At 45.8% G+C, this 21,845-nt stretch overlaps 1 protein-coding gene across 1 annotated transcript in view; it reads right to left on the bottom strand.

The window, feature by feature from the left end:
- IARS1 (isoleucyl-tRNA synthetase 1) overlaps positions 1–21,845 on the bottom strand; it is a 553,819-nt gene that overhangs the window by 359,346 nt on the left and 172,628 nt on the right. The window contains exon 14 of the mRNA XM_086938943.1: positions 8,271–8,397. Within this exon, the coding sequence (XP_086795069.1) occupies positions 8,271–8,397 (127 nt within the window). The remainder of the gene's footprint in view (positions 1–8,270; positions 8,398–21,845) is intronic.

Here is a 21,845-nt window from a genome sequence, read left to right as displayed (position 1 = left end):
AAAGGATGTAATAATCTAACTGCCCATTCTTGCCTATGAGAACAGGTAGCCTTCAATAGTGAAAACGAAAATGGCTGTAATTAACTATTAGAACGTGCTACACACATCAGAGCATGTCCTACCTTATACTTACAATGCACCATGCCCTTGGGCCTACCATAGGGGTGTCTAATATGAAGCAAAGGGAAGGTTTAGGGACTGGCAAGTGGGTGCACTTGGCCAAGTCGACATGGCAGTGCTAGACTGCACACAGGCCTTGCAATGGCAGGCCTGAGACACACCTTACAAGCTGCTTCTGTGGGTGGCACAACCAGTGCTGCAAGCCCACCAGAAACATTTGATTTACAAGCCATGGGCAAACCTGGTGCACTGTACTAGGGGCTGACAGATAAATCAAATAACTCAATCATGGAATCCAATCAGTATATCAATTTAACATAGGGAGCACTTGCACTGTGGCACTGATTAGCAGTGGCACAGTGCCCAAAGAATAAATACAGCAAAAACATATCAAAAACAGAGGAGGCAATCCGTCAAAATGGAAGGGAGACTCATGCAAAAGATGCCAGGTCTAACAATCGTCCTTTAGCTCACTTTGCCACCCAAGTTTAGAGCCAGCCATATGCAAATCAGTCTTGACCCTGTGCTTCATGGGAACAGTCCAGACAGAACTGCCAAGCCATGTCTTCCCTGGACCGGAAACACGCATCCTAGGACCGGTTTCGGGGTAAAACCCTTCATCAGGCAGGCTAGCTTGAATTAAGTGGCAAAGTGAGCAGGGGACCCATGTCTGGGCATATCCTGCCAACTTAGGGCGAACAAAGCAAACACAAGGAGATGATGGATGGAGCTCTGAAACTTTTCAGACACTCACCCCAGTCACAGATCTGGGTTTAATTCATCATTGTTCTTAGCACACTTCACCACCCCAGTTTAGAACCAACCATATGCAAATCATCCAAAGCTTCAGGAGACTAATTTGGTACAGACCTCTCCAAATGTTCCCAGAAGTCCATATATTGATAGATTTCCTGTGTGGGATGTCCAACCTAGAAAAAGTGTCCATGACCATTGACTCAGGCCATGAGTGGAGAAAAGATTTGCTTATAGACAGGTAGTCCTACATGCTCCCCCACTGCAATTCCACACCCAAGCATTGGGTCACAGAAATCAGATGCTACAGCTTCAACGTTTGGCTCCAGTGATGCCACAGCATCAAGTGCAAAGGAAACATGGACATTGTTGAGGAACAATGAAGAAACACTAGGGCATGATGGCAAAACCAGTTTGAAGATCCACTGCTAGGCAGAAAGTTCAGACTGAAAGCAGGATAACAGACACCATCTCAAGCACAGCAACAGCCTTCCCTTGATTTGTGTCCACAACTGATCAACTGAATTTAAGCCTCTGGCAGAATACCAAGGAAGACAGGTTATACTGACCGTAGATACCAGCTAGTGAACTGGAATGCATGTCCAGTGAGGGTGACAAAGATAAGAAACTGCCCAGGTATGGGTAAGAAAGCCCTTCACACCCAAAACCATTTGAACATATATTCCACCAATATCACCATTACAGCCCTGAAGACCATCAGTGCAGACATCTACCTAATGGCAGGGTGCAGAACTCCTGGTGCTCTCCACCCAAGACATTTCCATAGGTGGACTCCAAATGTGATACAAAAATAGGTTTCAAGGAAACTCAAGGATATCATTTTGAACTTGTACATGTAAAAGAACATTTGCACATTAAGAAATCAAAGCTGTAATATACCCTCCACATACTTTGAGCTCCACTTGACCCAAGAATACCTGGTGTAGTAGCCAGAAAAAAATTCCAAGCTGTAACTGTCTTGATCACCCATTTGACTAGCAATGTATGTTTCCAAGTGAAAAGGGCAGCAAGCAGATGGGAGAGGACTGGTAGTGAATTTCTAACCACTGGAAAACCTGCAGAACAGACAAGTCCACTACACCTGTCTGCAAGCTTCCAGAAAGAGACACCCTGCAACATAACTCTGGAACTGTGAAATAGGTGAGATGCTGTAACTACAGGGTACAGAATAACTGCTACCCATTGTGTTCATCTTTACAGCAGTGGGACAACTGCGAGGGATCTCATGCCATAAATGCCTAGCATACCCGCTGAACCTCATGTAGGTGATGAAGACCTTGGAGGCAACGTTACAGCTTTCCTCTAATAAAATTTGGGGTGTCTTCAGACAGCATCCCAAATAATTCAGTACCATAAAAAGGCTTGTCCAGTAAACGATCGTGAAAGCCTTCAAAGACGCCTGTCAATCACATACAGCCCTAACCTCTATTGATAACATCTGAGCATCCTGGATCAGCAACTTTGAGCACAGTGTGCATTTTAAAGGACAAGTTACTTACCTTTGGTGAGTGTCTTTCTGGTGGACACTATATTTAACAGCAGATTACTCTACTTGGGAATATTCCCCAGGCAGCAGTATGGATTTAGAACCTTTAAGAGCAGTTCTTCTGTGCTGTGATGGGTGGTGTTGTGCAGGGTCCAAACAATGGAGAATCTCCTTCTCATTATATGTTTGAGGTGGAGCAAGGATTGCCGGAAGGGTGACAGCCTGTCCAACATGACAAGGAGTAATCACTTAAGCTAGAAAAGAAGCTCAAGGGCCCCAACACCAACTTATTTGGGGAGAAAGAAGTACGAAGCTCACTCACAAGTCTAGTCTATGTTATGGCAATAAGAAAGAATGTCTTCAAAGTCAGAAGTCTCAAAGGATAACTGTACAGTGGCTCAAAGAAGCCTGCACATCAAGAAAGTGAGAACGCAGATTAAGGCATCACAAAGTGTTTTGAAGGGAAAAAATGTTGCAAATCTTTCAAACATCTCATCACAATAGGTGATTTAAATAACAAAGGCAAATCGTCACCTGCAACAAATCTGAAAGAGCGTATAAGTAGCCCTTAACAGTGCCCATGGCAAATCCTTGCTGGTCTAGGGACAGAACTAACTATGAAAGTTTAGACAACTTTGCCTGTAAGGGTTCAATTGCCAGGTGATGCACCAATCCACAAATCTGTCTCAAAGACTCGCGTACAATGATTGCATACAGTGATGCATCACAGCTGACATGTTTTAGTTTTATTTATTTAAGTGTTCGGTCTTTGAAAAAAAAAAAAACATTACACCAAGCAACATTAGCAGGACTAATAAAAACATTGATAGAATTTTAAAACAGTTAGTCTTTGTTTTACGTCTAAAGTGCAATTAAAAAATTTCATTTAAATATGAAAAAACAATGTCATTTCAAAGACCCATATATAAAAGAGCCTATTTTCTTTACATATTTTTTGTATTGTTCTAGTAATTCTGAGAATCTGTTTGGGACTCCATAGGATTTTGACCAATTTCCTTTAAATACAGATTTAAAAGTTAAACCCCCTGCAGACTAGGGGGATTGAGGACCCACCAAGCCAGGTGGTTACTGCTTCTCTACTTGTTCGAATGTTCATGTTGTTAAATATTCCTTTTAATAAAATCTTCCTTTCTTTTAATAACTTTCGGCATGCACAGAAAATATGTTGAAGTGAATCATATTTATAGCCACACAGTCTGAAGTCTCGGTTTTGATCTTTCCATGAAGGGATGAGATCCCTTGTTTCCCACATGCCGAAACACAGTCTCATGAATTGATGTTTTAAGTTTGAAGAGAAATAAGCTGATAAATATTCCTGAGGGTTCCTTGTGCCTGAGCTGATCAACGTCCAGGCGTGACGTCTTTGCAATAAAGTATTCTCATCTGTTGAATTTGACAGGAGTTTTATTGTGGAATTGATTAGTTTGTTAAACGCCTTTTTCCCAAAGCTGGCGTTCCAAATGTCTTCAGCACGCAGGTACTTTTTGTCGCCTGGTTTAGGATCCTTGAATTTTGTTTGCTTTTTGATTATCTATTTCTTTCCAGCACCGATGTTCAATGGACCCGATTTCAAATGCACGCAGCCTCCAACATTGTTTGATAAATGCACCCTTACTCCGGAATATTTGGTTTGGCAGTCCGAACTCAAGGCGCACTTGCGCAGGTGATGCACTTTGCTGGAAGTGGAAGATGTTTTTATAAACTTTTGTTTGTATCTTATTCAAGGCTGGGATTTCACGACCCATCATTCTTTCTGTGTCCTAGGTGACTGTTGACATTAATTGAGCGAGCATGACAGATAGTTTGCTATGGGATGGACAACTTAGTTTCTTTTTTAGTAGTTTAAAGCCATTTATGAAGTTTTGGGTTTTGGTTCTCACTGTGGTTAGCTGGGATTTATTTTTTATTTCAAAAGTTTTTATTGAATTGAATAAGTTTCACATGTACATTGTATACAGTTGTCTTGCTTGGGCTCTCAATTTTTGTTCCATCTTAAATCCAAGATATTTGTATGAGGCAACTGCCTCTACTTTGTTTCCCTCGAGGTGCCATATGTATTTCTTATACTTAGCGTCTACTAGCCATACAACCTTTGTTTTAGATAAGATTTAATTCTAGACCTTGCTCTTCCATTTATTTGGTTAATGCGCACATTCTGAGTTGCAAACAGATTGTCACCTGAATTCCTCATTGACTAACAATGGTGGAGGGCTGTTTGTTTTCTAGAGAGCATCTTAGAGGTCAGATAAATACACAGCCAACATGACATCAACAACCTCAGGTGGCAAGTCAAAGGAAGCCAACTGTTGCAGCTCTATCTCCAAACATGAAGATGCATGTTGTGCAGGCAAGGGTGTTACACCGTGCCCTGCGGCTGCGATAGAAGATCCTTCTGAAGCTGCAGCTTGATCGGAGGACAGGCGCTCATGTCCAGGAATTCCAGGTACCAAACACTCTCCTGGCCATAAAGGTTCCCACTAGGATGGCTTAGGAACGGTTGTTCCTGATCTTCTTTAAAACTCTGAGCAGGAGAGGCAGTGGTAGGAAGGCATACATGAGTCCCGAGCTCCACTCCAGATAGAAGGCATCTCCATGAGAGAGAAGAGAGAGCTGCTTTAGAAAATACAATGTGCAGAAGTGCTGGCATTGCACGTTCTTGGTGATGGAGAAAAGATCGAACAAGGGTTATCCCTACTGCTGGAAGATAGCCTTGCAGCCTATGCCACCTCCGGATGCAACGGCCATTCGTGATCTGCTGGGTGCTTGAAGCTGAGCTTGTCTGCCCCGGCGTTTAAAGATCCTGCCAGTTAGTTCACCACCAGAGTAATTCCTTGGCAGTCCAGCCACTTCCAAAGGTGAAAGGCCTCATGACACAGGACTCATGACCTCACAATGCTCTGCATGTTGCAGTACCACATGCAGCAGCAGCAGCTTTCTTTTGATGGTTGGGAAGAAAGCCTTCAACTACAAGCAAATTGCTCTCCATGACGACAAGTTCATGGAGTCGAGTCTCTGCTGGAGACCAGAGTGCTCTGATCTCCACCTCCCCAGATGGCCTCTCCAACGTGTAGTGATGCATCTGTAACCAGTCAGCTCTGGGTTGGGGGAAGGAGAGGGATCTGCCACTTACCCGGTCTCGGTCCAGTAACCACCACTAAGATCTTTTGCAATCTCCTACAAATATGTATACAATCCAGTCGTTTTCCCTGATATTGTGTCTGCTGGATTTTTTTTTTAACATGACCGGCTTTGTGAACTCAGAGCCACATGTGAATGAAAAGATGCAACATTTAGTAAAGAGCATAGTTGCATCCTCGTTGGCATCTAGCTGATCTTGGTAGGCATGCTTTAGAAGGATAATGTTACCTTCGTAACTTTGTTTCCCAATGGCAATCAATGGGTACCGTGCAACCTAGTGGTAAGACTGGATACGGCTTCAAAAGCTGTTAATATACAAGGCAAAAATAGGGAAGAGCCAGGAAGCATGAGTACTAGAAATTTTAGGACGAGTCCATGCCTCTCTGCTAGCCCAATAGGAGGACCCAGAGAGCTGATCTAAAAATTCTATGGTTGTTCCTAACTTTGCAGTCTGATATGTCACAGCAGGCCAGCAGAGAAACACAACTGAGAAGAAGCATCAAGGACCTACCAGAGATATTACAGTTAGTCAATCTTCACAAGAAAACTGAAGACAAAGACCCAGCATTAAGAGGTAAATCTATAGGATGAGCCATCAGAATGTAAACCTTTCTAATGAAAAAAGACCAAGAACACGTGGAAAGGTATGTTCTATGTTGACAAAAGTGGTTGTGTGTCTGGGACCGGAGGTGAAACTGTAAGCATGCGCCTATCCCATTCCAATGGTAGCATTCCCTCTCCAACACTTATTCAAAGCTTCTAAGGAGAGAAATGCAAGTAAAGAAGTCAGTAAAGAACAAAAAGGTTGCCTTGGCGTGGTACCCTTTATGAGGCAAAGGCTCACTGCACTTCTCGTCCTACTTTCTGCTGAAAGGGTTATGCATCTGCAATGGGTCGAATTGGTTTTTGCTAAAAAGAAACAACTTTTAAATAAACTAGCATATCATTCTAATGTATTATCCAAGTACACAAAGACTACCATTCCAGTATGTCAAGCGTCTCAAAAAATCTGAGTGAACAAAATTGCAATTTAAAGCCTTATTTTATTAAAATGTTGATTATTTTCCACAATTTCTGTTAATATGAGCAAAATCAGATTGCTCAATTAACAATGCCCTCAAAATCATTTCTAATAAACAATCGTTCGGCTTGCAAAATCCAGCACTGATATTCAGGGAAGCCACATCAGGTAGAGCCCATCCATCTCAGCATAGGACAACTATTCCTACCGGCTGCAATAACCCAGCCTCCTTTCTGACCAAAGGTAGCAAAACTTCAAGCTTGTATGTCACATATACATGGAAGCACTGCTCTTAACTGTAAGGATTATACTTAAAAACGTAAGTCACCTGCTTCCAACATGAAAGGAAAAGCTGTGGTTCCCTGGTCAACAGGAGGGGTTGAATTAGTTTTGAGGATAGAATTAAAGGTACTTGAAAAAGACAGGAGACTACAAACTGGGATTTCCCTGAATAACTTGTGGGCATAGGGTACTGTTGGGAATGAGGTACAAAATAAAGTTGTGTTAACATGGTATGTACGCCAGAACTCCTTGCATGAGAAGTGTTTCTAAATCTCGCTTAAAATGGGACATAGAACGATGGAAGAACCTGTTAAAAGCCTGAGACATGTATTAAGTTGTGCATTTCACACTTGTGCGAGCGCAAGAGGAGTATGAGATCCCAACAGCACCATTTCTAGTATTGATGAACTAGTGCCCATTGCCAGGACATTGTGGAAGAACGGAAATACCAAACCACCAACGGACAATAAAAAGGCAGATCCTACTGACATGGGGTGCAAGAAGCAGTTTAGCAATGCATCTATACAATAAAACCTTGGGAACATTGTTCAAAACCCTTACAGGACTTAGTAGTGCTGGAGCGAATCAGGGGGCAAGGAATTCGGGTACCAAGATTGAGACTGGGTCACAGTGCTTTTAGCCTGAGCACCTCAGAATAGTAGGTTCAAATTAATACACTTCATTTCATTTCAACCCCATCAGGATGCAAAGAAGCTTCAAGACAGGGTCAGGAACTTGTCACTTGTCTGAGGCTAATCATTATCATGACACATGGGAATGGCCAACATTGAGGTATTACTGTACGAGATATTAGAACAGATTATTAGGGCCACAGATACCCAACTAATAGCCTCGCCAGAAGCATGCCTACTAGGAGTGCTCTCAAATACAAGGGCAGGGAAGCAAAAGAGAGGATTTGTAGAGGTAATCTATCTACAAAGAATAGTAGTGAGAACGACTAAACAGAGGAAGATAGCGGTATGGGAGGCTTTTGCTAAAAGAAGCACAAAAAGTGCCCCCTGAATAGTTACTGGTATTCCTAAAGTTGAACACAGAGGGATATACTCTTTACTAGGTAGCAGACTCCCTGTCCAGGGCACTAATAGTGGATTATGTGAGGAATGGCATGAATGCAGGGGTGGTTGTCCAATATTGTTCCTCTAGCTCTGAACCCCTATTACGTTTATTAATGTGATCTATACACTATATAGCATCACTGGAGGGCATTGCCCAAACAGATCTAATCACAGTGTGCTCACAATTCCTGAAAATTGTGATTAATGATTACTGGTACCAATGCATTTTAAGGAAAAATCCAATTAAGTGTGCATAGCATGAAACCACCTGAACGGGTTTGCACAGCAACAGAGCACATACAGTTGAAATAACTGTGGATAAAACTGGAACGTAGTTTGAAATGTTACATACCTCTTCAAAGTCATCACTGACCCACAGAGGGATGGGGGTTCCCCAGTATCGGTTTCTTGAAATAGCCCAGTCACGAGCGTCCCTCAGCCAGTTTCCAAATCTCTTCTCCCTCACAAACTCTGGAACCCTGTTTTTTTATGTAAAAGTAATACTCTTAGTCCAATTAAAACAGCATTATGAGCTTTTTAAACATGAATGGAACCACTTAAGAATTTGAATATAGAGCAAAGGAAGAAGAGCCCCCAGCTTACAAATTTTTGCATGCACAGTACATTATTAAAGGTAGGATTAAAATTCTAGCATTTCAAATTTCTAAGAATAAAACGTGTGTAGAAGATTATGAACTACCCTGAGATCAAAGGCGATTCCACTATCAACCTCCGATGACATGCCTTTCTGTGCAACGCGTCTATAAGGACAGTTATCAAGTGTCACTTAAGATCCAATTTGGAGATGTCTGCATTGCCACTCAAATCAAAATCAAATCAAAGACACTTTATTCGGCCAGTTATGGCCTTACAAGACGCAGATTAATAAAATACAATCTTAGCACAAAAAAAATCATGCACTATTGCAGAGCTCAGGTATTCAAGAGATTACACTAAACCACTTTGGAAAATCAGATCGCCCACGTTCTAGCAAAAGGAACAAATGTGTTTTGCGACACTCACATAAAGTGCAAAGGACAAAATAGAAGGATATACATAAAATGTAAATAACAAAAACCAATATTTCAATTACATAAAATGCTAAAATATTCAATCACCCATTAATAGATCTCAAGAAATAGCCATTGAATTTTGCCTGTTATGTTTTTTTACAGAAATATACTTCCTGCCATGGATGTGATATCAGTCGACTTCACTATTCAGGGAGGGATGCTAAATCATTTGTCACTTTTTGTAGACGCTAAAAGTATACCAGTAAGGCGATATGAATATAAGATTTTTAATTGCCTCGATTGTTATTCTATACATATCAATGTACGTACATTTAGCATTTCAGAAATCCCCTTCTAGACATTTGATTTGCATCTTAACACCAAGTAGAAAATAAATAACAAGTCTGTATAAAAAACCTCCTATCAGCAAACATTTACAAACTGAACCACTTTTGATGGAGAAGATGAATTGCACAAACCTGAGACCCTCGCATTTTACAGTACATGAACCAGCAGACCTTAGTCCTACGGGCATTGACTATAGGTTACTGGGTCTTCCTTTCAATGTAGATATTGTTGTGCTGCATGCTCGTGAAGAAACTATGCAATTGTCTCTATGTTTCCAGCATAACGTTTCAGTCTGCGTAGTACAGAAGAGCAACGTAATAACTCTTACACCCCAGAAAAAAAATTCCAGTGCCAAGGTGCTCTTTAGACAGTTCTACGGAAAAAAATTATTGAATTTATGGCAAAAAACGCATTGGAAGCATACAGTCTTTCACTCGTTTGAGAAATAAAGGTACGAGACCTTCCTTGGGGAGAAATTAAACTTGCCCAGACATGCAACAAAAAGTCTTGATGTTACTACTTCACTGCATAACACAAAAAAAAATATTTCGGGAAAAGAGCCAAGAAGGTCGGGAAACCCCATGCAATTATATAGCACAGCAGAGGAAGCCAAGGCAACAGAATTTAGCATAATCAACCCTTGCAGCGATTATGGTTATGTACCACCGGAATTAATGCGGCAATCCAGGCGGTCTTGTTAAATTGGAGGGAATGTGTATGTGCCAAGCAAATGTCAAAGCATCCCTCCTAAAAAACGAAAGCTTTGAAACGGACTAGAAGGGCAATATGGGGGCTAAAATAGTAAAACCAGGAAAAATGAATTTTAAATGCATGGCATCCAAACTTTAGATGGTCTTTAAGCATCTTACAAACAGTGGGTGTCAGAAAGGCAAGATGGGTGTTGCTTTAGTCTAGTACTTTTCTGATACAAATAGGCAACGCATTATGGGGTATAGGAAGGTAATGTGTGCACAACGTACAAAGCATTTCCATCATACACACTTAATGGTCAGAACAGGCTCCAGAGGCTGAAATTGTATCTCGAAGCACAAAACGTAACTTAATTATTTGAGACTGGAAAAGAAGTACTTTGATTGTGTAAAGAACAATCATTTCATACCCTTTTCACTAAAAAGAGGAAAACGTGTAACACGGTTTTGGAAAAGAAACACAAAGAAATCGGAGCTGTCCTAATATCCATGGTCGTTACACAAAATAAGAGGCTCTGCTTCAAAATTCAGTGACAGACCTGTAATATTTCTTTTAATTGAGTCACCTCCCAGATATATCCAGACAATGGGTGCGCAAAGGCACACAGCAGACTGGAGCCCTCTGCCCCGAAAGACAGAAAAATGATGAATTATGCTAAGAAGTAGGTAAATTAATATGTGGCTTTTATAAGGTCTCTGCTTGGTTATTAAAAATTGAAATCGAATGACTAAGAACAGTGTGTGCATGTACCGTTGTTCCACAGACGTTTCTGAATTGGAATTTTAACACTAAAGTATTTAATTCAAGGTACAGTGCATCAAACCTACTGTCGATAAGCCTTGTACGATAGAAAATAGTTGGGGCCACATTGATTTCTTACAGTGAACCATTTGTTTAGAGCGTTTTTCATTAGGATTTCACTTTAGATTGACCACAAAATAAAAATCTTTTTCCATCATTTCACCGTTTGGCTTTCACGTTTTCTCTTTCAGCGTAATTTTAACTGACTATTAACTTAAAACTGTTTTTTTTTGCTATTGATGGGCTACAAAACCAAATGGACAATGGCCTATGCACAGTGAATCAGTCATGCGTTTTTGTCAATACATGTCACAGAACTAATGTAAAATCAACACACATAAGCTCCAGCTTGCAGTAGAGGTGGCAAACACCATTGTAAAGCACACCTTTATTGCTTTTTGCGGTCTGCCTGGTTTGCCAGGCTTTATTAAAGACGTACTCTCACAATCTGTACCTTTCAAAAGACACTCCAAATGTGAAACGTGTTGTATTTCAAACTGAAATTCCATAATCCTTACCTCAAGAGAATACCCATATAGCAACCATATTTGGGTGCACAAAAAACAAGAGGTTCAGTCAATTTAGGAAGTGCAGCTTTGAGTCGAGAAAAAGTGTATAACAAGCGATGGGCACTCTCTATACCAGGCATGTGTTAATGACATTTGGGAATGTAACAGATGAAGCCAATCCTACTCTAGCAGAATGTCATACGGGAGGAGCAAGGGGTTAAGTGGACGCGTTCTCGCTTGCTACCCATATTCAACATCTTTAGTGATGTAGCTAAGAAGAACAACCAAACATTTTGACTGAGGAACAAAAATATGTGCTCTTGGAGCTTCTGAGCCACCAATTGGTTTGGCACCCACACAATATATCATCCGTAGGGTAGAAGGAGGATCTTTTCCATTTTCAGCTTTTAGGATTTGGACAGGCGTCTCCATGGAGATGTCCATCTCATGATGTCTCAGTAGAGGGAACCCAGTTCATAATCTCAACTTCAATAAGAGGGGTGAGAAACGTGGGCTATTTGAGTCATTGGTGGGATGCAGGACATGTGTGGCCTTTCACTGTAATGGAATGAGATTAGTGCTTAACTTTTCTCAGGCGCCCACTAGAAACACCAGACTCTTGCCAACGATTTATAATGCAATTAGGTCATGCAGTTTTATGATACTAGGCCAGAAAATCACCCCTTCAGATGGTACAACCAGATATACACCATGAATATTCCCCTAGAGCTGAAGGTATTTGACGAACCCAAATAAGGAGAATGAAGAATTAAAAATGAACATCCAACATGCCTACTTTTCTAAGAGGAAACAGCCTTCTAGATCTATACACAATGTTCCTTATCATCAAGGGAACACACAGGGAATTTGATGACCAGGAGACCAGGTACACCTATCCATGCAAACAGATTGACTGACGCAAGTGCGCTTATTTGCCTCAAGGAACCTCCTCCTTCTACGAAGGGACCGTGGGTCAATTGGACTTGGCAACAATTGGCACGTATGGTAGCTGCCCCACACTGAGCAGTTGTAGTTAGACATAGTTCTGGATCCAGAACTCAAGACGCTGATTTCATGTCATAGTGTTGCAATTGTTGGGGAAGCCGGTAGGACGGAGGAAGGTCACCCATTTAAATACGTGAATAGTTGGTTTGGAGTTTCAGGCGTCCCTAAAGAGAACCGTGTGAGATTTATTGGTCACCCTTTGTTTTTCTACCTCCAGCTCTAAATTGTGCCACACATCCGCAGTATACTCCTTATGTAGGTGTTCATAAAAACATCGGGCTGCAATACCGGCCTACACTATCGCTTAGGTTGACCTTAACATTAGACTGAGGCGGTGTCAGGTAAATCGGTGTCATAAATCGCGCCTCAACTTCCAGGTCTGGCATGTCCCACCCATTTCCCAGAGGCTCATTTAGTTCTCTAGTTCATACTGCAGCGCATCTATGACAGATCGACAATACCACATTAAATACTATTGAATACTTTTGTTTAACGTAAATGGCCTTGGTCGTTATATAAAAAGGAAAAGGTTCAGATATAACTAGCCACAAAATGTCCTGACATTACGCTTCCACAATAGACCTATTTATTAAAATGGAAGAAACTGAAGCGAGATTGGGTGGGCAGAGTCTTCCAAATAGACAGACTAACCCTCAGAGACTCCTAATCCAATGTTTCCCCCCAAACAATGCTCAGTGACCATTCTATTCAATAAAACATCCCAATGCACTGTGAAGACGACATGGGTCGACCCGATGGGAAGATATGTTTTTGCCAAAGTAAAGACCATGGAGATCGTTTTTTCTCATTCCTATCCAGGCTCTTTACAGATTTCGGACAGGTGAGGATCTATATCTAGACCCAACTGTGGACAGAGCAGGACCATACAAAAGAGCTAATGCTACAAACTGAGCGGCACTGTTCAACATTATATAGGGCAATGAACTAGAACCCATAGTGTTTGACACCCCTGTGAGACAAAGAGCAAATGTTTATTTCAAACGTACATGGACTTGTTCTAGGATCAGTTATTTATTCCTAAACCACCTCATGCAAGCCACGATGCGGGATTGTCAGATTGTAAAAAAGGAAATATTGGATCATGTCCCAGTGATGCTGGAGCTTGAACTGGGACAAGTTTACTAGATCACCAAACTTTGGTGTCTGAAATTCTCGCACTATAAAATGTCACAAGATAAGAAGCAACATACTGACCACCTACGCCAGTATATGGATAATAATGAGGCCTCAGGGCTGTGCCCTCAAATTTTATGGGCACTGGGCCAGGCTGCCATGAGAGGCAAACTCATGACAGACTCTGGCCTCTCTGAAAAGGTTTAAATGCTGAGACAGAGCAGGCAAAGTTTGATCTCAAATCACACTTCACTACAAAAGCAGAATATGCCCTCCTTCTCTTAAAGTGGAGGTATTTTGAACACGAGGAGAAGGAAGGATGGTTACAGCAGCGCAACTCCATTTGCAAAAAGCCTACTTAGCCATCCCTGCTATCAGAACTCAAAGCTGGTAAACCCACCGTCCATGCAATGGAAATAGCGAATACCTTTGCAAACATTATAGGGGGTTTGTATAATGCAGAGATGCAAGAGAATCTCCAGATTGAACTGGCATTCCTGGGGAGCATTAGCCTCCACATATCGGAGGAGGGCAGACAATTGCTGGAGCAGAGATTACGCATGACGAGATAGCCAATACCATCTCTCCCATGCCCTAAGGCTCCAGGAGACAATTTATTTATTTATTTTTAGAGTTTTCTATAGCGCGAACTTGAACCGATAAGGTTATCAGAGCGCTTTACATAGCACCAGTTCCGTTACATGTTGTCACAACAGTTTACATAGAATCAGTTACGTTGCACATTTCAGGATCTTGAACCGTTTAGGTTATCAGAGCGCTTTACATAAGCCAGCAATCGATGTCCAGTGCCCTCCTCCGCCGTGTAGCGGGGGACCTCATCCAGCCCTCCGAAAGTCATCGAGCTGTCGGGACTAGGCTCCTGGAATTTCAGCTGACTTAGGAATACACGCGTTACAAAAGGTGCAAATAGAAAAGAAAAAAGTTGCAAATGTACAAGAGATAGAATCACAAGAGGAGGAGATATAGATGGATATACTCTAGGCCTATACTGGTCAGAGGCAATAAGAGAGACAGTAGGAAAGTCAAAAGGACAGTGAGAGCATTCGATGTCCAGTGCCCTCCTCCGCCGTGTAGCGGGGGACCTCATCCAGCCCTCCGAAAGTCGTCGAGCTGTCGGGACTAGGCTCCTGGAATTTCAGCTGACTTAGGATTACACGCGTTACAAAAAGGTGCAAATAGAAAAGAAAAAAAAAAAAATTTGCAAATGTACAAGAGATAGAATCACACGAGGAGGAGATACAAATGGATATACTCTGGGCCTATACTGGTCAAAGGCAATAAGAGAGACAGTAGGAAAGTCAAAAGGACAGTGAGAGATCACTAAAATGGCGGAAGAAAAAGTTAGTAGAAGAGGCACGTCATATAGAGATAATGGCGGGGAGCGCGAAGGTCCGAGTCCGAAGGTTAGGAAAAGAAGGCTGGCATAGCCAGCAGGTCCAGGGGGGGACAGGCAGTCCGCAGCAAAGTCGCAGCCTCATCGTTCAAGAGGAGCTGGGCAGGGGAGTTCAATCCGGCGGCCAGAGGAGGGTCAGGGGAAAAAGACCCCCGGCGCCCAGGCAGAGATGGAAGGCAGCAAAGTTTGCAGCAAAGGTTTCCCCTGGCATGCGTTCGTGTCCCTGGAGCCTGTGTCCGCCGGTCATCTGAAGCGTGTCCCCAGGGCGCCATCTTGGAGTCAGGCACCGTTTGCGCGAAGCAGCGTGGTCAGTGAAGGGGGGTGGGGGGGCACATTCCAACCGTGTTCTATAAGTTTTAAAAAACAGATAATGGTCCCATTACTGTATTAGGTTTTTAAAGAGGCTGCTAACAGCTTTATTGTGTTCAGGTCAGAACCCGCCCTCGGCTTCAGCCTCAGCCTTAAAGTGGATAAGGACCCCACTCCATATGCCAGCTATCGCCCAATATAGTTAATCAATATAGGCATAATAATACAGGCTAAGATGGTAGTGATGAGGCTCAGAAAAGCCATACTGAGCCTACTACATGAATAACAAGTGGGCTTCGTGCCTGGCTGCTCATCAGGGAACAATTTGAGAATCCTGACAAATGTCTTCTGGCAGGTGAAAATAGACACGAATGACACGATCTTGCTCTCCCTGGATGCTGAAAAAACATTCGACCGAGCAGAATGGGGATGCCTATTGTGCACTATGGAGCGGGCAGGAAAAGGCTTAGACATTTTGGCTAAGGTATGGTGGCTGCATTTGAACCCCACCGCCCAGCTAGATTGCAGAGGGTGCAGGACGCAGGTCATTAATATCCACAGAGGGACCCAGCAGGGGGTGTCCACTGTCACCACTTTTGTTCATTATCGCCTTGGAGCAGTTAGCCGTGGCCGTACAGTTTAATGAGCATCTAGGGTATTACTACTAAAGCAGGGCAAGTCAAGACTATGCTATATGCAGATGATTTCTTATTGATCTTTAGTGACTGATTTCTACTATTGACTCCTTTCGGGGTTGCCTGGGTACCAAATAAAACCCCAAAAGAGAGAAAAAGTAATGGCAAAGCAAACAGTTCTGACAAACATTTTTGAAAAAGCCTGCTGCAGTCAACACAAACCCCAAAAAATGATTGCTTTTAGTATACATTGTGACTATGTCATAAAAATGTATTGCGCAATCATTCAGTGTAGTTTTGAGTTGTAAAACTGATTCTCATGCACTGAAATGCAGCTCTCTACAGGAGACGGAATGATACGCCAAACAGTCAATAGCATGAGGTGAGAGAGAAATACTCCTCTAGGTGCTGCTCGTTCGATCTGGCATTCTTGGCGTGGTTTCACCTGTCTTTTTGCCTCTACCTCCTGTATTTTGAGGGTGTGATGGACTTCGCTTCTGCTGGTTTACGTACTCAGCGCAATTTATCACTGCTGATCAGTGCTAAAGTGCCAAAGCTACCTGTGTAAACTGATTCTGATTGCCGCAAGTCCCTAGTAAAGTGAACTATGTGTGCCCAGGTCCTGTAAATCAAATGCTGCTAGTGGGCCGGCAGCACTGGTTGTGCCACCCACACGAGTACCCCTCAACTTGACTCAGGCCTGGGGGGCGTGGCTTGGCCAGCTGCGAGATGGCCGCACTCAAAGTGGGCTCTGCCGGCCAAGCTCATCATCCTACACTATCCTGCAGACATTTGACCGATCGCCTCCAGATTTTGCATCAACGCCACTCACCTGCTTCGGCGGCGCAGTTTGGGACCTTCACCGCCTCCCAGGGCCGCTGTTGGGCTGAGATCCGCTGTTGTGCGAGGCCCGGGCCTGGGCCCTGTGGCGCGCATGAACATCTTGGCTTCCCGGAGCAGGTCGTGAGATCCGGACCAGGACTTGAGAATTCCCTGAGACAGCGCCTGTATCCTGCGGACGTCGGAACCGGGTGTCTTGCGGCAGGGCTGGGGGCGTCTATGCCGTACCGCCTGCTCTGGCACATGGCCTCCTGGACGATATCGCTCCCTTGCTTGTGCCCGGGGTCTAGGCCTCTGCCATCGGGCCTGGCGAAGTGCACGGCGTGCCTCCCTTGATCCCCCCTGCCGAGCGCGGCCCGCTGCGTCCTCCGGCTCCCCTACGACAGTGGCAGGTGGCTCCCGACTGGAACCTGGGGGGTTGCTGACATCTCCCCTGCGGAGGCTCTGCGGTGTTGCCGGCCTTCTGCCTCGCCCCCCTGCTGGCTCGCGCAGCCTGCGGGGGCCGACAAGTGTATTCTCTGGTGCCTGACTGGGGCACGGCCTCTCCTTGCCACGCTGGATGTTCTCTGCTTGGGGCCTGCGATTTGCCTCTGCATAGGGTAACCAGAATTTTAAAGCCAAAAACGGGGACATTTCACAAAAATAGAAGGAGGACTACAATTTTACTTCAAGCGATGAGAGCGCTCCTTAGCAGAGAATTACAGAACAGGCAGTAAGAACCTAATTAAAATGCTATGTTTAAACCCAGTAGCTTGCCTGTTAATTCAATTGTGTTCTTGAAACAACTGCTAACTGTCCCTGCTTTGTAAAATATAGAAAACACCTCCCACCGTTTTTAGTCTACCCTCTCTAAAAACCGGGACATGAGCTAAATTTCTTGAAATCTGCTGGGATTGCTGGTTAAAAACAGGGACCGTCCTGGCAAAACAGGGACGCCTGGTCACCCTACCTCTGCAGCCTGCATTGATGAAGATCCCCAGCTTGGCCCCGGTCTGAGGCATGACCGGGCTGCCTCACCTCCTGCTGGCCCAGCTGCCTGTATCTCCACTCTTGTTTCGGCACCTGCCCTTGCTGTTGAACTTATGTTCAGGGGCTGACTGCTCCGGCCGGCCGGTACACCTAAAGGCCCGACAGCCACAGCGGTGGACAGCTCCTGACTCGAACCTGGGGTTGCTGGCGTCCTCATACAGTGGTCCAGCAGCGCTTCCCGCCTGGCCTCCTGTTCGCTTGCGCAGCCCGCCCCCTCACCCGAGTGGGCCATCCGGTGCATCCCCTGGTACCCGACTGAGGCACGGCTTCTCCATGCTACACTGGGTGTTCCCTGCTCTGGGCCTGTGATTCTCCTCTATGGTTTGTGCCGGTGGGGACCCCCGGCTCGCCTCCGGTCTGGGACCGGACTGTACTGCCCCACTTACCGCTGGCCCTACAGCCTATATTTCCACGCTTGTTGCAGCGCTACACCTTGTCACTGCTCTAGCTTTCTGGGATTGACTGCTGCAACCCGCCGGCACACCCATAGTCCGACACGTTTGCTGCGCCCCACACTGGAGGGGTGGACACCCACCAGTGACGCTCGCCCACTTCTGGATCATCAGGCCACTGGATTTCTTCTCTCTCCGCGGGTGGGCCATCAGGACCTCCACTGGCTTGCTGCTTTTTATCCATACTGGGCAGTCCCTCTCCCTGCAGCCCTTGCTCCTACCGCTGGCCACCGCAGTCCCCCATATTGCCGGCTATGGGCAGAACTGACCCAAACCAGCCAAAGATTGCATTTGACCAACGTCGCCAGACGCGCCAGGAGGGTGCCGGGACAGACTGCGTTGACCCCCTGGCAACAACAGAAATGGCGCAGTCTCAAGAGGATGATCTAAAAACCATCATGCTGGAGGTCAAGTCCACGGTTACTACCACAGCGACGCAGCTGGACCAGTTGTCGGCTCGCCTGGACACAGTGAAGACCCGGGTTGACTCCTGTGACGCCCGACTCCTACATGTTGAGACCAGGGTATCTGAAGTGGAGGACGCCGCCGTCCAAGACCGCCAAAAACTTCTGCAGATGGACAAGTTAAACGCCGTCATACGTTATAAGAACGAGGACTTGCAGACGCGTTCCAGTCGCAGTAACCTTTGCATCACAGGGGTACCCGAGTTCACCAGCATCTCTCGCATGGAGGACTTTGTGGAACAGCTAGTCCAGGAGCTCTTTGCCGATGTACGCACACCGGTCTTCATTGTGGAGCGCGCCGGTCCTCGGAAGCTTGTTTCCGGTCCAGGGAAGACATGGCTTGGCAGTTCGGGCTGGACTGTTCCCATGAGGCACAGGGTCAGACTGATTTGCATATAGTAATGTCTGAACTGGGGTGGCAGAGTGGGCTAAAGAACGGTGATGGATTAAACCCAGATCTTTTGACTGGGTGTGAGTGTTTGATTGATTCAGATGCTCCGTCCATCACCACCCCCTTTTTTACAGGATGGTGGGCCATCTCGTACCACCTCTCCGGAAGACATCAAGACGTGCTTTAGCGCCTTCTGTACCCAACTCTATACAGCCGGTTCGGTCCCGCCTCGTGATGTTCTCGACCAATACTTCGACACTCTTGAGCTTCTCAGGCTTGGAAATGCGCATCGGGAATACTTAGACAAGCCATTTTCTAAGCAAGAGATTCTAGCTGCCATAAACAGTATGCCATGCGACAAGGCCCCTGGCTCCGACGGGTTACCGGCATCCTTCTACAAGGCATTCGTTCCTCTACTGATCCCACATCTTGTGGCTATGTATAATGACTCCTTCGAGTCAGGTCAATTCCCCATCACTGCGTGTGGCACTACTAACACTGCTTCTTAAACCGGACAAGCCCTCCGAGATGAGGGACTCATATCGCCCCCTTTCTCCCATTAACACGGATAATAAAATCTTTGCCAAGCTGCTAGCCTCTTGCTAAGCCACGTATCGCCCCCCCCGGACCAATCCGGCTTCATTCCCGGTCGTGCCCCCCTCACAACCTTCGGACCATCTTCTCTGTTCTGCATCAAATCAACCCGGCTCTCCAGCAGTGGCAGCCCCGCTTGATGCCACCAAGGCTTTCAACACCTTGGAGTGGCCTTTCCTGTTCTATCTTCTCCCCCGTCTGGGGTTCAGTCAAATCTTTATTCGAAAGGTGCTGCTATTATACACACTTCCCACTGCCTGCCTCCGTATCAACGGTCAGATCTCGGATCCCATTTCCATTGGGTGTGGCACCCGACAGGGCTGCCCGCTCTCCCCAATGCTCTTTGATGTCGCTATTGAGCCCCTTGCTGCTCGCCTTCGGCAGCATCACACTCAGAGAGCTATTGGATTTGCGGTGCGAGCTTTACTTGTCTCCATGTATGCGGACGATATCACACTTTACGTTCGTCACCCACAGGAGAACCTCAGTCCTTTGGTCCGAGAGGTGATACGCTTTGGTGGCTATTCCGTTATCCAGGTTAACTGGAACAAGTCTGTGTTATTTCCTCTCACGGATGCCACGGTCCCCTTCGATTCTGACTACCCCTTTGTGTGGGCCACGGAGCCAACTAGATACCTGGGTGTTTGGTTGAGTAGAGATGTCGATGAGCTCTGGAGGGTCAACTTCGGTCGCGCTGTGGACTGATTTGAGTCCAAGATCCCGCTATGGAACAGACTGCCGCTGTTCTTAGCTGGGCAAATAGCAATCGCAAAGATGGTGGTGCTCCCAAAATTTTTATATCTTTTTGTCAACATTCCCATCCCTTTCACGGCTCACTTCTTTTGCAGGGTCCGCTCGCTGCTCATCACTCTGGTTTGTGCTGCACGACAACCCAGGGTTGCCTACAACATTCTAACCCTTCCAATGTCGCATGGTGGGCTGGAAGCACCGGATTTTAAGCTCTATGCTCTTAGCGCTCATGCCAGCTTTCTCCACTTCTGATGCCACCCTACCCCGTTCCAGCCTCACGTAGCGGTGGAAGGGGACCTGGCGGCTCCATGGCCGCTCTCGACCGCACTCTTCACCCCTGCGAAGCTCCTGTGCACTGAAGTTGACACGGTCGAGACCTTATGTTGGGCCTGGGATGGCATCCGTAGGTTCTACGGCACAGATTTGCTCTCGGCGAATACCATGCCCATTGCCCACGACCCCGCTGTCCCCTCGCTCCAGTAGTCGGGGATGGGTAAACACGCTGCTCGCCACGGACTACTCACAATTTCGGATCTGTACCCTGGGGAGACCTTTTTCTCACTCACTCCAGACGCTGGCTCCATGGAGACTCTGTTATACTACCAGCTCCGGGCGAGCTGCAGGAAGCTACACCCTACATTTCCCCAGCCCCCCCCATCGTTTCCACCCCCTTGACATGCTCTACGCTTCCTCCTCTCCAAAGAAACTGGTCACCAGGATCTATGCTTACACGCTGGCGGCGGGCCTCCATCTCTACCGATCGGGCGCGTATTGCGTGGGGCGAGGATCTCCCAAGCAGATTGGCTTTATTGCTGCACTCAGCTCAAGCATCTGTCCCCCAACTACCGCTTACGTCTAATACATTTCAAATATATTCACAGATTACATCACACCCCCGCCCAGCTTTACAGACTATGCCTTGTGGCCAGTGACAGATACCTTCGCTGCTCTGCGCCCAATTTTGCACATCTTGCCTGGTTATGCCCCTGAGTCTCGGCATACTGGCAGGAAGTCTGTGGTGTCATCTCCAAAATCACCTCCTCACCATTGCAGACTGACCCCACAATCTGCCTCTTGGGCTTTGTTAAATTCTGCCCTGACGCCACACGCCGCTTGACGGCTATGCTGCTTCTTCTGGTTAGGCGCAGGGGTCTCCATGTTCTGGGCCCGCAGGCCCACGCCCAGGGTGTCGCTCTGGCTGGAAGACGCTTCTCACGGTCATACCTTCCTCTCTGAGTTCTGGGATCTCCTGAATGCCAAAACCCACCCTCTAGATATATGGGGCCCACTTGTCACCTATCTCGCAAGCCGCACCTCTAAGCAATCAGCGATCTCTCCTGCGGTCCCTGCCGGCTCTCCGACCGCGGCGGCCGCCGGTGCTGGTACTTAAGCTGGTCCCCCTGGTCCACGAACTCCCGCCCCTATTGCCCACCTTACCTATATATGGTGTTCCCTTTTGGGTGTCTGATTTTGCCCTTTGCCATTGAGCTTCTAAAAATTCTTCGGGGCATCGCCTCTTATCACATGA

This window comes from Lissotriton vulgaris, chromosome 9, assembly GCF_964263255.1.
Source record: "Lissotriton vulgaris chromosome 9, aLisVul1.2, whole genome shotgun sequence".
Classification (NCBI taxonomy): domain Eukaryota; kingdom Metazoa; phylum Chordata; class Amphibia; order Caudata; family Salamandridae; genus Lissotriton; species Lissotriton vulgaris.
The sequence above is the reverse complement of the archived record's forward strand: the minus strand, read 5'-3'. Positions and strand labels throughout refer to the sequence as shown.